General features: G+C 52.9%; 1 protein-coding gene across 1 annotated transcript in view; it reads left to right on the forward strand.

Annotated features, from left to right (window-relative positions):
* ESPN (espin) overlaps window positions 1-13,463 on the forward strand; it is a 71,846-nt gene that overhangs the window by 41,124 nt on the left and 17,259 nt on the right. Inside the window, exons 8-9 of the mRNA XM_077311886.1 lie at window positions 6,309-6,473; window positions 7,095-7,287. Coding sequence (XP_077168001.1) covers window positions 6,309-6,473; window positions 7,095-7,287 — 358 coding nt within the window. The remainder of the gene's footprint in view (window positions 1-6,308; window positions 6,474-7,094; window positions 7,288-13,463) is intronic.

Consider the following 13,463-nt stretch of genomic DNA (forward strand, 5'->3'; position numbering starts at 1 on the left):
TTTTATCCTCACTCCCACAGGTTTGGGACTCTGGTTAGCCTGAGAAAGACTTGTCCCAGGACAGTGGGGATTCGAACTTGGGTCTTCCAAATCTGAACACTACCATGCCACAGTGGTGTCCCAGTTCCACAAAACTTTTCGCCCAAAACTGGCTAAATGTTGGGTAACGGCCTTTGAATCCAGCCTTTGGGTTGCATTTTTGCCCCTTGCCCCTTTTTCTGCATCGGGGCGATTAATATGAACCTGTAGTAACTTACGGTGACTTTCCAGCCTTCCCCCCCTAAAGGACTTGAAACGCTTTGCAGCTGTTTGTTGATTTTACTGCTGGATTTATGATGCACTTATCTTGCGTTATCCTTCAGGGGTAGTCAAACTGCAGCCCTCCAGATGTCCATGGACTACAATTCCCAGGAGCCCCCTGACAGCATTCGCTGGCAGGGGGCTCCTGGGAATTGTAGTCCATGGACATCTGGAGGGCCGCAGTTTGACTACCCCTTAGGAGAATATTGCCCGCCCTCGGGCTGAGAGTACGACCCGTGAATCTTGAAGCGAATTAGCCCATTCATTTATTTAGGCCATTTGCAGGCTGCCGCTCGGTCTTCAGGAAGAAAACAACAAGCACCCAAGCTGAAATCGAGAACAATAAAATTCCAAACGCATTTAAAACTGGGGCTTGCGTTCTCCCAAATCCGCTCGCAAAGTAGATCTTATGGGGCAGGACTTGCCTGCTTCCCCCATCCTGTAGCGCCCCGCCATCAGCCCCCTAGCCCCCCAATTTTCATTTGTAGAGGATAGGCAAACACATACAGTGCTGGGTGCGTGTAGCAGATGGGGGGGGTGGGAGGGAGAATCAGTGGAAATCAATATCCCAGCTGCCCCCTTTTTCCCAAACGGAAGTATTTTAAGCTTTTGGAGCTGGATGGCTGGACGCAAGCCAGTTGACAATTATTTAACGGAGTTTAAAAACCAGGCCAAGGACTCATGCGAAAGGAGGATCAAGGGCTTAAGCCCAAGACTCCCGGACAGAGGCGAGATTGAAGGAGGAATTTGAAGGAAGGGGGTGCCCCTGTAGACTCTTGTCCCTCCTTTCCTTTGGAGGACCCACTCTCTGCCTCCTCCTCCTCTTGCAGGATGTTTTCCTGGGCCCCTCGCATGGATCCGAGAATGAGCAGAAGCTTTGTCTCTTGGCCAATCCCCAGTTAAATATTAACCATCTCCATCCGATGGGAGGCTTATCCTGGTTGATTTTAGAGCACCACTTAGAGCGGTTTCAATGAGCGCTTAGCTACGAGAGTGTTCAAAGCACTCCCGGCTTGATCCTGGAACAGGAAACCCTGCAGGGCATTTAGGATGGTGGTCTAGGGCAGGGGTAGTCAACCTGTGGTCCTCCAGATGTTCATGGACTACAATTCCCATGAGCCCCCGCCAGCAGACGCTTCAGAGGCTGACTCCTTCTCAGTACGGAGAGAGCCAGCTTCACGTAGTGGTTGAGAGCGAGAGCCTGGAGAGCTGGATTCCCCGCTCCTCCACGTGCAGCCAGCTGGGTGGCCTTGGTCTACTCACAGTCCTGTTAGAGCTGTTTTCACAGAGCAGTTCTGTCAGAGCTCTCCCATCCTCACCAACCTCAAAGGGTGTCTGTTGCGGGGAGAGGAAGGGGAAGGGGAGTGTAAGCCACTTGGAGACTCCTTCGAGGAGAGAAAAGTGGCATATAAGAACCAACTCTTCTCCTTCTTCAGGAATATCAGGGCTCTCTCAGCCTCCCCTCCCTCACAGGGTATCTGTTGTGGGGAGAGGAAAAGGGAAGGCGAGTGTAAGCCACTTTGAGACTTCTTCGGGTAGAGAAAAGCGGCATAGAAGAACCAATTCTTCTTCTTAGCCAGCAACTATTCATAGACTTCTCTTCCCTGAATGTATCTAATCCCCTTTTAAAAATCATCAATGTTCGTGGCCATCACTAGATCCACTAAAAAACCAAACAAGACCCACTATCAGGGGTGGCCAAACTGGCTCTCCAGGTGCCCATGGTTCAATTGCCACGAACCCCTGGCGGCACCTACGAGCTTAAAGGCCCCGTCCACCGATGAGGCCGCCTGCTGCAACACTGTACGACGTTCTGCTCCGTCCTTGTCCCAGTCAGCCTCTGCTTTTGACTAGTGCATCAAACGTGATGGAGAATTGACCTGTTTCCCATAAAGAGGAGCAGCAAAATTAAAGTCTGCCCACTGCCTCTCTGCAGCAGTCACTACAGTGGACTTTCCTCGCTGCCATTAGAAGGCACGCCCGGAACAGGGATTGTTCTAATGCTGATTCCAGTAGCCTCCTGCCCTCTGACTCTCTACTGCCTAGATGTCGGCGTAAAAGCGTGTCTCGGCTGCGATAAGTGGAGGGTGAGGCATGCTAGGGAGTCGGTACAGGGTGGAGTCACTTTCTGCCAGGGCGCACTCCCCCTAACCAGGATACTTTGCTCAGCTGTTGAAGTTCATTGGCAGAAGCAAGGAAGACCCTTTTTCCTCTTCGGGAGGCCCGTGCCTTGCTTCTTGGCAGGCCGAGTCTTAGGCCAAAGGGACAAACTCCAAAGGTAATGGAAAAGTTCATAGCTCCGTTCCAGGATAATGACAAGTGGAATTTGGTCGGGAGATGAGGAACTGGAGACCTACTCAAACCTGTCCCGCGTCAGGCTGGCCATCGAAAACGGAAGAGTAAAGGGAGAGAGGGCCACACCGTCATCTCCTGCCAGCGGCCGTGAAAGCGAAATCAAGCCTCCATGCACAGAGGCAGTTTACCTCTGAAGGTCTGATGCTAAGGATGAGCTACAGAGGGGAACTGATGGCTTCGTGGTCAGCTTTTTTTGAACATTTCCAAAATATGGCACTGTTAGCGAGCAGGTGCTGATCTAAGTGGGCTCTTCTTATAGGATTGTGTCCAAATGTTTCTGTTCTGATAAAAAAAAAGCATTGCATTCCCTTTTGCTACTGTAGTTCTGGAGAAGTTGTCCCAGCTGGACTTCCTTTTCCCCAGGAGGACCCCACCAGGAAGGGGAAAAGTTTGTTATTTGGCACAGGCAGAATGAGAAGTGCGCATTCTGTGTCCCCTAATGTGGGGACATAGAATGTGCACTTTGGGCCACCGTCCAGGGGATCGGCCAACCATACTAGACTACCTTGCAGGGTTGTTGTATGAACCCTGAAGACAATGTACACAAAGTGCTTTGGAGTGCTCAGAGTGGCACATTAAGTGTCAGATCTTCCTCCTTTTGTGATTTGGTTTTGGAGCTCCACAAGCCTTCCCTTCAGCCAGAGGGGCCGTTCTTTGTGTCGCTCAAAAGGAACAGTAGAAAAGGGATTTGCAGCGTTCTGCATCCCAGAATCTAGGCCCGGGGCTCAGGGAGGCATCTGGCACAGTAACGCGGGCAATTCTGCCACCCCCACCAAAGGAACCTTTGTTAGGGAGCGAGAGAAAGGGAGAGAGGACGTTGGTTTTGACAAAGGGATAAGCCGCCCCGCTAATCCTCGGGAGCTTGGATCCTTTCCTCTGCTTCCAAACCTAAATCTCGAGAGGGAGGGAAGGAGAGAAAGCACGAGGGTCATTCTGACTTTCCGAAAGGAAAGCTGGTTGGTTTCCCCTCTGAAGCAGCTACTGCTCTTCCTCTGGGTCCTTGTTGCTCACCAGCCGTCCTGGGTTTCATCAGGGTGCAAGCAGGACTCAGGAGAGCACTGCCCTTTCCGTAGAGCGGTTGGCGGCAGGGGGAGAAGTCCCCGTTCGTGGGCTCATCATCCCTTTGCATGAGGAACGCAATTTCCCTCCCGCCACCATCATAAGTTCATTCCAAATTGCACTTCCCCCCTCTTATAACTGAGAACACAGCATGGTGTGAGCTAAGCAGGATCCGTCCTCAGAAGGGAGACCACCAAGGAAGACTCTGCAGAGGAAGGCCGCCTCGGCTTCTTACTTGCCCCAAAAGGCCCTTGTTGGAGTTGCTGCAACCCGAATTGCGAAGTTACGACACTTGACACTCGTGTGCAACTGGAAAGGAACCCCCCCTGGCTGAAGCCAGGTCTTTATTTGCCATTCCTAGTTCCTCCTTCCCTGATTCAACCCTAGGCTATGTTTGGACCGCCCTGAATCATATGGTGCCGAGCTCTGCCCGTAGTTCCTCAGTTCTCTTGGGGGTTCCCTGTTTTGGAGCGCTTAGCATGAAAGCCCGGCTGCGGAACAGACCACAGCGTCTGCCCCCCTGCTGGGCAGAGACCCCGTATGTTTGTGGTCCAAGGTTTATTCCCAGGGGTGTTAGTACTGGTGGTTGGATTGGCGCAGGGGTAGTCAAACTGCGGCCCTCCAGATGTCCATGGACTACAATTCCCAGGAGCCCCTGCCAGCAAAAGCTGGCAGGGGCTCCTGGGAATTGTAGTCCATGGACATCTGGAGGGCCGCAGTTTGACTACCCCTGGATTAGCGAGTAAGGAACGAGGAAGTGCAAATGAGGAATTGGGAACCAACTTTGCCCTGGACATCCCCTGCAACACTGGCAGCTTCCACTCTGCCTTTCAGACCCTTTAAATTAAAAAAAAAAACCTTTAACGGCATATCAAAACATTGTCAAAATAGGGATAATTCGCAATTAATTGATAGTGATGACATAGTCTAAAATAAAATAGAGGAAATCAAACAAGCAGCAACCAAGAATACTTTCCTCCAGAATGCCCAGCAATTGGCAGTTTCCACTGACTAGATGCCCCTGGTCTAGAACTGTTTCTTGCCTCGCCGATTGTCCCTTTGTATCACGGTGGCCAAGAATTTGGCCACCAGTCCCGTTATTACATCAGCTAGCAAATGTCTAACAATTCTGTCCAGAGGGCCATAAAGGTCCATCGTGATAGGAACAGAAAGTCGTTGTCTGAACATCAGACCCTTGATGCAGGGATTCCCAAACTGGAATCTGAGGACCCCCCCCCAGGGGTCCTCAGGAGCTCTGGAGGAAGTCGGTGGGTGCTGCAGAGGGGGTCTGCAGCACGTCCCCTCCTGCCTCAATGGACTCAGCCACAAGTTAAGAAACCAGCTTCCATTGCTCTGCAAAGTCAACTATGAAATGCCATGAAAGTGCCAGTTTGGCCCAACACCTGGGGACGGGCTGTTGGATGAAAGGAGAAATGCGTGTTGGTTTCACAGCACCTCTGGGCAGCAGCGGCAACCCGCCGTAGGGCAAAGCTGGCAGCTGGAGAGGTGGAATGGCAGACAGTGCGGACAGCTCTGCCAACCTCTTTTCCTCCAGAGGCCGTGAGCTGGCTCTGACATCTTCATTTCACACCCGAAAGGGCTGCGCGGCCTCCGCCGTGGAAAAGAAAGAACAGGGAAGCACACGCCGCAGTTTGGGGCGGGAATAAAATGGAGTCGATGCGGGAGAAGCCGATGGACGCGACGTGCTCATGCAGGATCGCTTTGTGTCACCCGAAACGTGGGAGGAGGCAGGATTTGCCTCCCTGCTGATTGCCTATCTGCTTTCTCCCCCCCAAGGGGGTAGGCAGGATTAATTTCCCTTCCAACTGATCTGTCGGACAGGGAAAGCTGCAGGGCCAAGCCTTGTAAATGGGCAGGTTAATTGATTAAAGAGGAAGCAACGTGGGGGCCCACCTTGTTATAATTAGAGATTTATTAACTGCCCCTCCCTGTGAGGTTGGGGGCGGAGCACCACCGGTTAAAATGGACCTAAAGCAGTGCCATAAAATGATAGACAATAAAACATTTAATCGGCAGGGACACGTTTGAGGGGAAAGGGTAAGAGTCTAGTTAGGGAGGGAGGAGGAGGAGGAGGAGGACAAACCAGGCTGGGGAAAAGTTGCCCACAGATTAGAGTCACATCTGCAGCAGCAGTTTAAACCAGGTTTGAAGCTGTTCAAGAATCATTGCTTCCCTCCTAGAAATTTGGGAACTGGCTTGTCAGTAGGGATGCCAGCCTCCAGGTGGGACCTGGGGAACCCTTGGAATCATAGCTTGTCTCCAGGCAACAGAGATCAGTTCCCCTGGAGAAAATGGCTGCTTTGGAGGGTGGACCCCATACCATTTTCCTCCACCGAGGTCCTTCCCTGCCCTAAATGTCATCTACTCCCAGCTCCACCCCCAAAGTCTCCAGATATTTCCCAACCCAGAGCTGGCCACCCTGCTTGTCAGTCACGTAGGCTCAGCAGTTCTACATCTAGACGTCCTTGGCCTAGTGAGACTCCGAGGTCTGGGGTGTGGGCCTCTCTTGGCGATGCTGTATGCGACTCTGGTCTCTTGGCGTTATGGTGACCAAACAATGCTTGCTTTTGCAGCTGACCTCGCTCGAGAGCAGCCCAGAACTGCGGCGGGTCGACTCCAGCCGGAAATCCAGGAACTTCAACAAGCAGCCCAGCACGGGGGACTATTATAAGCACCTGGGCAACAGTAACTGCGGAGAGCAAACGGGCAATAACCGCAGGATGGCGCACAGTGAGGAGGTGAGTCCCTGGTGCTGGCCAGTGGCCGTTCCTCTCTTGCCCTTGGGATCATCCTTTGGGGCCACCTGGTAAGCAGAGGGGTGGTGTGGCCACCTGTTTGCAGACCTCATTCCACATGCAGCCCGCCACGCGAAATAAACCGGTCGTATCCTTCCTTGAAAACGCTAATTGCAAAAAGCAAGAAAAGGGCAGAACGGAGCGGACGTTAAAACCCACCTACTTTCCCTGCACAGCCCCTAGGCAAATTGAGGCCGCAGGAAGAAGGGGCGTGGTCTTAATCTTAAAGGGGCGTGATCTTAAAGGTTTGAGCCTTGAGAGAGCAGTGGGCCTGGGGATGAAGGCGGGCTTGCTTTTCCTGCTCCAGGGCAGAACCTCTGCCCCTCAACACCCCAGTCCCGGAGGGCCAAGAACACTCCTCCATTCTTCTTTTGTGCATTGCAAGAGGTAAAGTTTTGAGCTAAGCTAGGGACTGCTCCTTCTCTTCGCTAGAATGATCGACACACATTAGGGAGAGTGGCAATCCAGGTTCCGAGGCTTCTCCCTCCAGGGTTGAACTGCAGCAAAGAAATTTTGTGATTGTCCTGTCTCTCGACTTCCTTCTCTGCCTTCCTCTCTCCCTAGGCTTCCCTTCTGTCCAGCGAGAGCGTGCAGAACGGAGGCACGGCTGAGAACAAGCCTTCGGGAGAGGTCCCTCCGCCGCCGCCGCCCCCACCGCTCCCCGAGAGTGTCTGCTCCCCACCGCCACCCCCTCCGCTGCCAATGGAGAGCCAGCCACCCTCGACCAGCCAGCGACGGTCGTCCTCCTCCACCGGAAGTGAGTCGGAGCATGCAGCAATTTAGCAGTTCCACGCCGCAGGCCGAAAGGCACTTTTACACAAGCCGAATAATCCACTTTCGGCCCACTTGAAATGCACTTTAGCGATCAATCGCAAGTGGGTGTTGCTGTTTTGCATGTGTGAAGGTGTTTATACTGGTTTCGTTGTTGGTTTTCCTCTTCCTAGAGAGCTCTGGGCACTGTAGCATCCCTATCGAATGGCATTTTCCTGGATCCTTCAGGGCAGGAATACATAAAGTGGTGGCCCCCATCACTTTCCCTGGCGCCCGCCAAGTCTTTATTAGAAAGTGGGCAGGACCAGGTGGGGTTCGCACCCAGCAGGGCTTTCGATTGGCCTTTGGAGATTTGATTGGCAGTGCGATTTTTTTAAAATCTTGTTTCGGCAGCTACCGCCACCACACCACGAGGATCTCTGGCGTGTGGGCGAAGGGAAGCTGGTGCGGCCATTTTGTGGTCTCAGCGATTGCATTTCACAGGTGGCCACGGCACCCACCCATCCCCTGGGGCTCTCGAATACGTTGGCAGCTCCCTCTTTTACCAAACACTCCAGCTCCTTAAATATTGATGGTGGTTTAATACACCACCTTTTGTGGCTGTCTTTCACCACGCCCTGTGCAAAGTCTGCATTATTTAGCGCGGGGCGAGGAACGGCCTCTCGGGAAAGGCTGCTGACGGGGTTTGCGGGAAGGGAGAGAAAGACTCCATTTTCACACACCCCGTCTGTCGCAGGGGGGGCTCGGCTTGGCTTCAGATCTGTATGTCCCAAGCGGGGAAGCCGTGCGGGGACAAAAAATGCCCTCCGAGATCCGGACAGGCTGGATCTGTTTGGTCCGGCATCTGCTTTTCGGAGCAAGAGAGGCCAAAGATGGGAGCCCTCCTCTGCGGAGTTTGCAGTCTACGGGCAGGGAGAGAGGAAGGCAGCCTGGCAGATTCAGTTGCACATAATTGCAGCTGATTTCTGCTGGAGAAGAGGGTGAGGTGGGGCTTGGGAGAGCAGCAACAGAGCCTCTTGTGTCTCCTCTAAGCAGTACTGGAGCTTCTGCTGTCAGGCTCAGATTCCACCTACAAACCTGGGATGCCAATCTCCAGGAGAGACCTGGAGAGCTTCTGGAATTATAACAGATCTCAACGCTACAAAGATCAGTTCCTGGGGGGGATGGCTCAGGGCACTGTATCCCACTGAGTTCCTTCCCCAAACCCTGTCTTCCCCAAGCTCTACCCTGAAGTCTCCTGCAATTTTCTAACCCAGAGTTGGCAAGCAGACTGCAAACTCGCATGCTGGGGCGTCCATGCCAGCAATCTGAAAGATTCTACCCTGTGCGTTAAGAGTCAGTTTTGAAATTTGAACGGCTCCTTCTAAAGCACCCTAGGAGGCTGTCATTTGTTAGGTGCAGCAATAATTTGGTTAGAAAAACTCAGATCTACAATTCCAAGGGTTTGGGAGAGAAGAGAATGACTAAAAGCTGATTTGGTTTTATTATCTGTATATATGACTTGCATTCTCAGTGGTTTGTTTTTGTTTGTTGGTTTTCTCTGTTGGTAACAGAATACGCCTCTATACGCGTAGACCTCCCTTCTCCAGGGGTGGGCGTCAAATTGTGACACTGGTTGAGTGGCAGCCTGCAATTTGCTCCACTGTTGCACTGTTGCTAATGCTGAAGCGTTTCCGAATTGTCCTCCTTGGTGCAAAAACCAGAGGCCAGGAATACCCTGGGGAGGATCCAAGTTTCTTCCGGGTTGCCATCCTCCAGCCTCAATAGCTGTCCTCCAACTTTAGTGGCTCTCCCCCTTGGAGGAAACACCTCCTCCGTGGATGGAAGCCTCCTTAGGCTGCAGGGGTGGCCAGACTCTGGCAGGGGCTCATGGTGGCCAGACTGTGGCAGGGCAAGGAATGGTAGTCCATGGACATCTGGAAAGCCACACTTTGACCAGCCCAGGTGGGAGGGAAGCATCAAACTTTGCTCTGTGGAGCAGGAGAATAGGGGAAGGTCCACCCACTTACACGTTTGCCACGGGACTTCCAGTTAACTGTGCCCAGCCCAGGCAGAACGTGTGTTTGTGTGTTCGTGTGCTTGTGAGTTTGTGTGTGTCGACTTTCTTCTCTTCTTTCTCTTTCTTTTCTGATCAAGGGGTCCAAAAGGTAGCTGTCAGCAGTGACAGGAAACCGTTTCTTCCAAACCAGGAACTCTGCTCTTAAATCGACCAAGATCTTTCTCATTTGTTCGGTCATTCCCTCTCCGCATGAAGCACAGGGGTGTTGGTGGTGTGCAGTAACGGGGAGGACTCATAGAATCACAGAGCTGGAAGGAGCCATGCAGGCCATCTAGTCCAACCCCCTGCTCAGGGGACACCCCATCTCTCTGAGCCTCAGATGCTAGCCAGCCCTGCCGAGGAGGGGACACGCAGCAGGAAGAAGCAGGGGCAGATGGGGGCAGGTGGGGACTCCCAGCCCACGGGCCTCCAATCTCTGGAACTGGCCCTGTCTCACAGTGCGGAATCCTTGGCCGCGAAACCTTCAGTTCCTTTTGGGACGGGTAGATGTAAAGCAAAAATAAGGCAGAAGGCTGTGCTTTTTTCATGCTTCCGCAAAACCCCTGCCCCTCTTGCTCCCACCTGAGACGACTCTCCCTTTCTCTTTTCCAACATCGGCTGGAAATCCGGCTTTCATTCATTTCTTGATCTCACGGTGTCTGTAGGAAGACTTTTACGCATTCCGGACGGCTTTTAAAAAACCAAAACAACATGGCGTTGCAAAGATACACACACACACACACACACACACGGTGTGGCGAATCAAGCCTGCCCGCTGAGCCTGCCTCCGTCTTCCCTTCCATCGGGGAACTTAACCGGAGCTCGCTCTGGATCGGGGCCTCCTTCCCCGCGAACCAGGACGATTCTCACCACCACGTCCACCTGCCCCCCCCCCGATCCACGCCTCTCCCCCACTCGACACAATATCCCTTTTGTCTGAACTCATATGCTCCGCATTAGCCGGACGCGTGAACGTCCACCGGGCCCCAGTTCCCTGGTAGCTTATTAGCGTATCCAATTTGGCAGGCGTTCAATGCATCCCGCCTATTAGCCCCGAATCCTGGCGGATTTGGGGATCTCGAGCCGGCGCTTAATGGCATGTCCTTCCCCCAAAGCGGGGCCTCTGTGCCAACAGCCCTTTGTCCTGGCCCACCCCACCCCCCAGGGAAAGGGCTCTCCAAGACCCAGCGGCTTCCCCCGCCCTGGCAGGGAGAGGCAGGCGGCACGGCAAAGCTCCCCACCCCCTGGCGACACCATGGCTCCCTAGGGAACGGGCCGCCCTGACCCGACCTGCATGTCTCAGGACGGATGCTTTCGGGAAGAGGCCAGCTGCTGCCCCACCGCTTGGGAACACTGGGATCGCGCCCTCCGCACGACACTGCAAGAGGCCAGACAGGGCAAGTATCCCCCTCCCTCCAAGTAGGGCAGCCAGGTTCGATGCACCGCTCATCGGTCAGGGTCCTGCTTCCTGGGGGGCTTGGACTCAGGAGGTTCCTTCGACTAGGAGGCTGGAAGTAGCTGGCAAGGGAGTCTCCCTTTCCTCCCTCTTCCTCTCCCCCACATGCGGCCAGGTGGGTGACCTTGGGCTCGCCACAGTGCTGATACTGATATCAGGGCTCTCCCAGCCTCACCCACCTCACAGGGTGTCTGTTGTGGGGAGAGGAAAGGGAAGGCGATTGGAAGCTGCTTTGAGACTCCTTTGAGGAGAGAAATGTGGCATATAAGAACCAACTCTTCTTCTTCAGTAATATCAAGGCTCTCTCAGCCTCACCTCCCTCACAGGGTGTCTGTTGTGGGGAGTGGAAAAGGAAGGCAACTATAACCAGCTTTGAGACTCCTTTGGGTAGAGAAAAGTGGTATATAAGAACCAACTTCTGCTTCTGCTTCTGCTTCTTCTGCTCCTCCTTTTCTTCCTCTTCTTCCTCTTCCTTGCAATTGTGCTGTGGGGCAGGTGAGAAGGAAGGGAGAACTCCGGCCTTTCGGACCAGACCGAGAGTCTCCCTGAAGTAGGATTTTATTATCATGGATCAGCGCTCTTCTGAGTCTCCCTGGAAGGGCGGAGGGAGGGCCAAGCACCTGGCTAACCCATCCCTGACCTCCCCTCGCCTGCTTCATCCCTTCTTAACCTCTTACCTGGCTGACACCTGCGTGCCCAACACCCTGTGGTGTCAGAAAAGGGGAGAGCAAGGCGGCGGGCACCACCATGGGATAGAGCTTGGGACGGGGGTGGCAGAGCTCCAAAAAAACCCACCAAGAAGCCTCGGTTTAATTCTGCGCCTGGAACGCTCTGAGCCTCTTTTGAGCCCTGACTTTTTCCGTCCTTCTCTGTCCATGTGAGTCGGATTGCTTTTCTTTTCGCACCTTTGGATGACTGCACCTGGCGGGTTTTGGATCCGTCCTAAGACTTCAGAACCAAGAATTCAGACATAGGAATGCCGTCCTCCTTGCTGAATTCTTGCTGCGCTGATTAAGTTGCCATTGGGGTTGAACGGTCTCGGGCTCCTTCCAAAATGGGATTACCTGTGGGGTGGTAAGACACTTAAGGACGGGGCTCCCTCCACTTTGCATTCTCTTTTTCCATCTGCAGGGTAGTTTCTTGGCGTTTGTTGCCCGGGAGGCTGTTGGATTCCCTTGAGAACCAGCTCTGGCGTTGTGGGGTCCTTAGGACAATTCAGCCTAGACATGCTTTTTTCCATGACCAAAGGGGAGGGGGATCGGGGGCAGAAGGGGAAGTACAACTGGCACAAATCAGCCGTATTTATAAACTAAGAAATCCTAGATTCTTTGGCACCGTTGCTGGGGGTTGTGGGGTGTGCTGTCGCTTGCTGTGGGGTAGGTCAGGGGCAACCCCAAGAACTAAAAAAAACTGGTGTTGACTCTCAATTGGCAGGCCTCTTAAGAGATCTGATCTCTGACCCTTGTGGCTGTCGCTCTCTTGAGCAGCCTCTCCCCCTGCGCTTCAGTCTCTAGATGAATTCGGGGGTCTTGTCTGAATCGCCCAATAGGGTGCCGTAAAGGTGCCGAAGGGGAGAGGTCAATTGGGCTGCATAAGAGCTCCGAGGAACTCCCCTTCTCTGCCCGGAAAGAGAGAAGAGACGGGAGTTCCGGCAGAGGAAATCGCAAGTCTTGAAGCACAGTTATTGTCATTAGCGAGTGCTGATCCGGACCCTTTGGAGCGTTTTGAGATTTGGCCTGTGCATTAGCAAAGGGCCAGGTGGCTTGTGTTACGTGGGAGAGCCAGGATCGGGTCTCTAGGCTGTTTTTAACATTGGAAACTGGGGAGGGTAAGAGAGCTCAGATCAGCACTTCAATGCTGTAAAAGGTAAAGGTAAAGGCAGACTCAATATAGGGTGGACTTTCCAGTGCCTTCCCCAGTCAGTGCTGTAGGCAGACCCTTTTCTTGATGCCATTTAGAGACACCCACCCCCCGCCCCGTGCTGCTAACTCTGGTAGGGATCCTAATAAATGCCCATATTATTGCCTCCCTTTGGGGACTAATATCCCAGTCTTTCTATTTCTTTCTCAATTTTTATACTTGCCCCTCTTCCAAAGAGCTCCGGGTTTCAGGAATGGTTCTCTCCCCACCCACCCATCGACACTGTGTCCTCACAACACTCCAGCGGGGTATTTTAGGGATAGTGATTGGCCCGGCATCTCCCAGTGAGCTTCACGGTTGAGGGCAGATTTGAACCCAGGTCTGCTGGATCCTAGTCCAACGCTCTAACCATTATACCGTGCTGCCTCAAGTGAAAACATCAGGAGGTATTGTCGTGAATCTCTCTTGGAACGTAGAATCCTGACCACTTCTCTGAAAACTCCTCTAGTACAATTATCTCTGCAGCGCAGATTTTGGGAACGGGAGGGTGCTGCTGAGAGAGGGCAGTTTGCCCATGACCTTTGCTTTGACCTTTAATTTCAGGTTAAAAATGAGGCTTGATGAAAGTTGAAAGATACAGCCTCCTCCGAAATTCCTGGTGGTGATACATTTAAAAACCTAGAAACAAATGCAGGAAAAAAAACAGAGAGAGAGAGAGAGATTCTGGATGAATACATACCAATGACCTTTTTGTTTTGTGTCTTTTAAAGAAAGCAAACGAACCCACCGTTATGCCTGGTCGGAAGGG

The sequence above is a fragment of the Paroedura picta genome, chromosome 15, assembly GCF_049243985.1.
Source record: "Paroedura picta isolate Pp20150507F chromosome 15, Ppicta_v3.0, whole genome shotgun sequence".
Classification (NCBI taxonomy): domain Eukaryota; kingdom Metazoa; phylum Chordata; class Lepidosauria; order Squamata; family Gekkonidae; genus Paroedura; species Paroedura picta.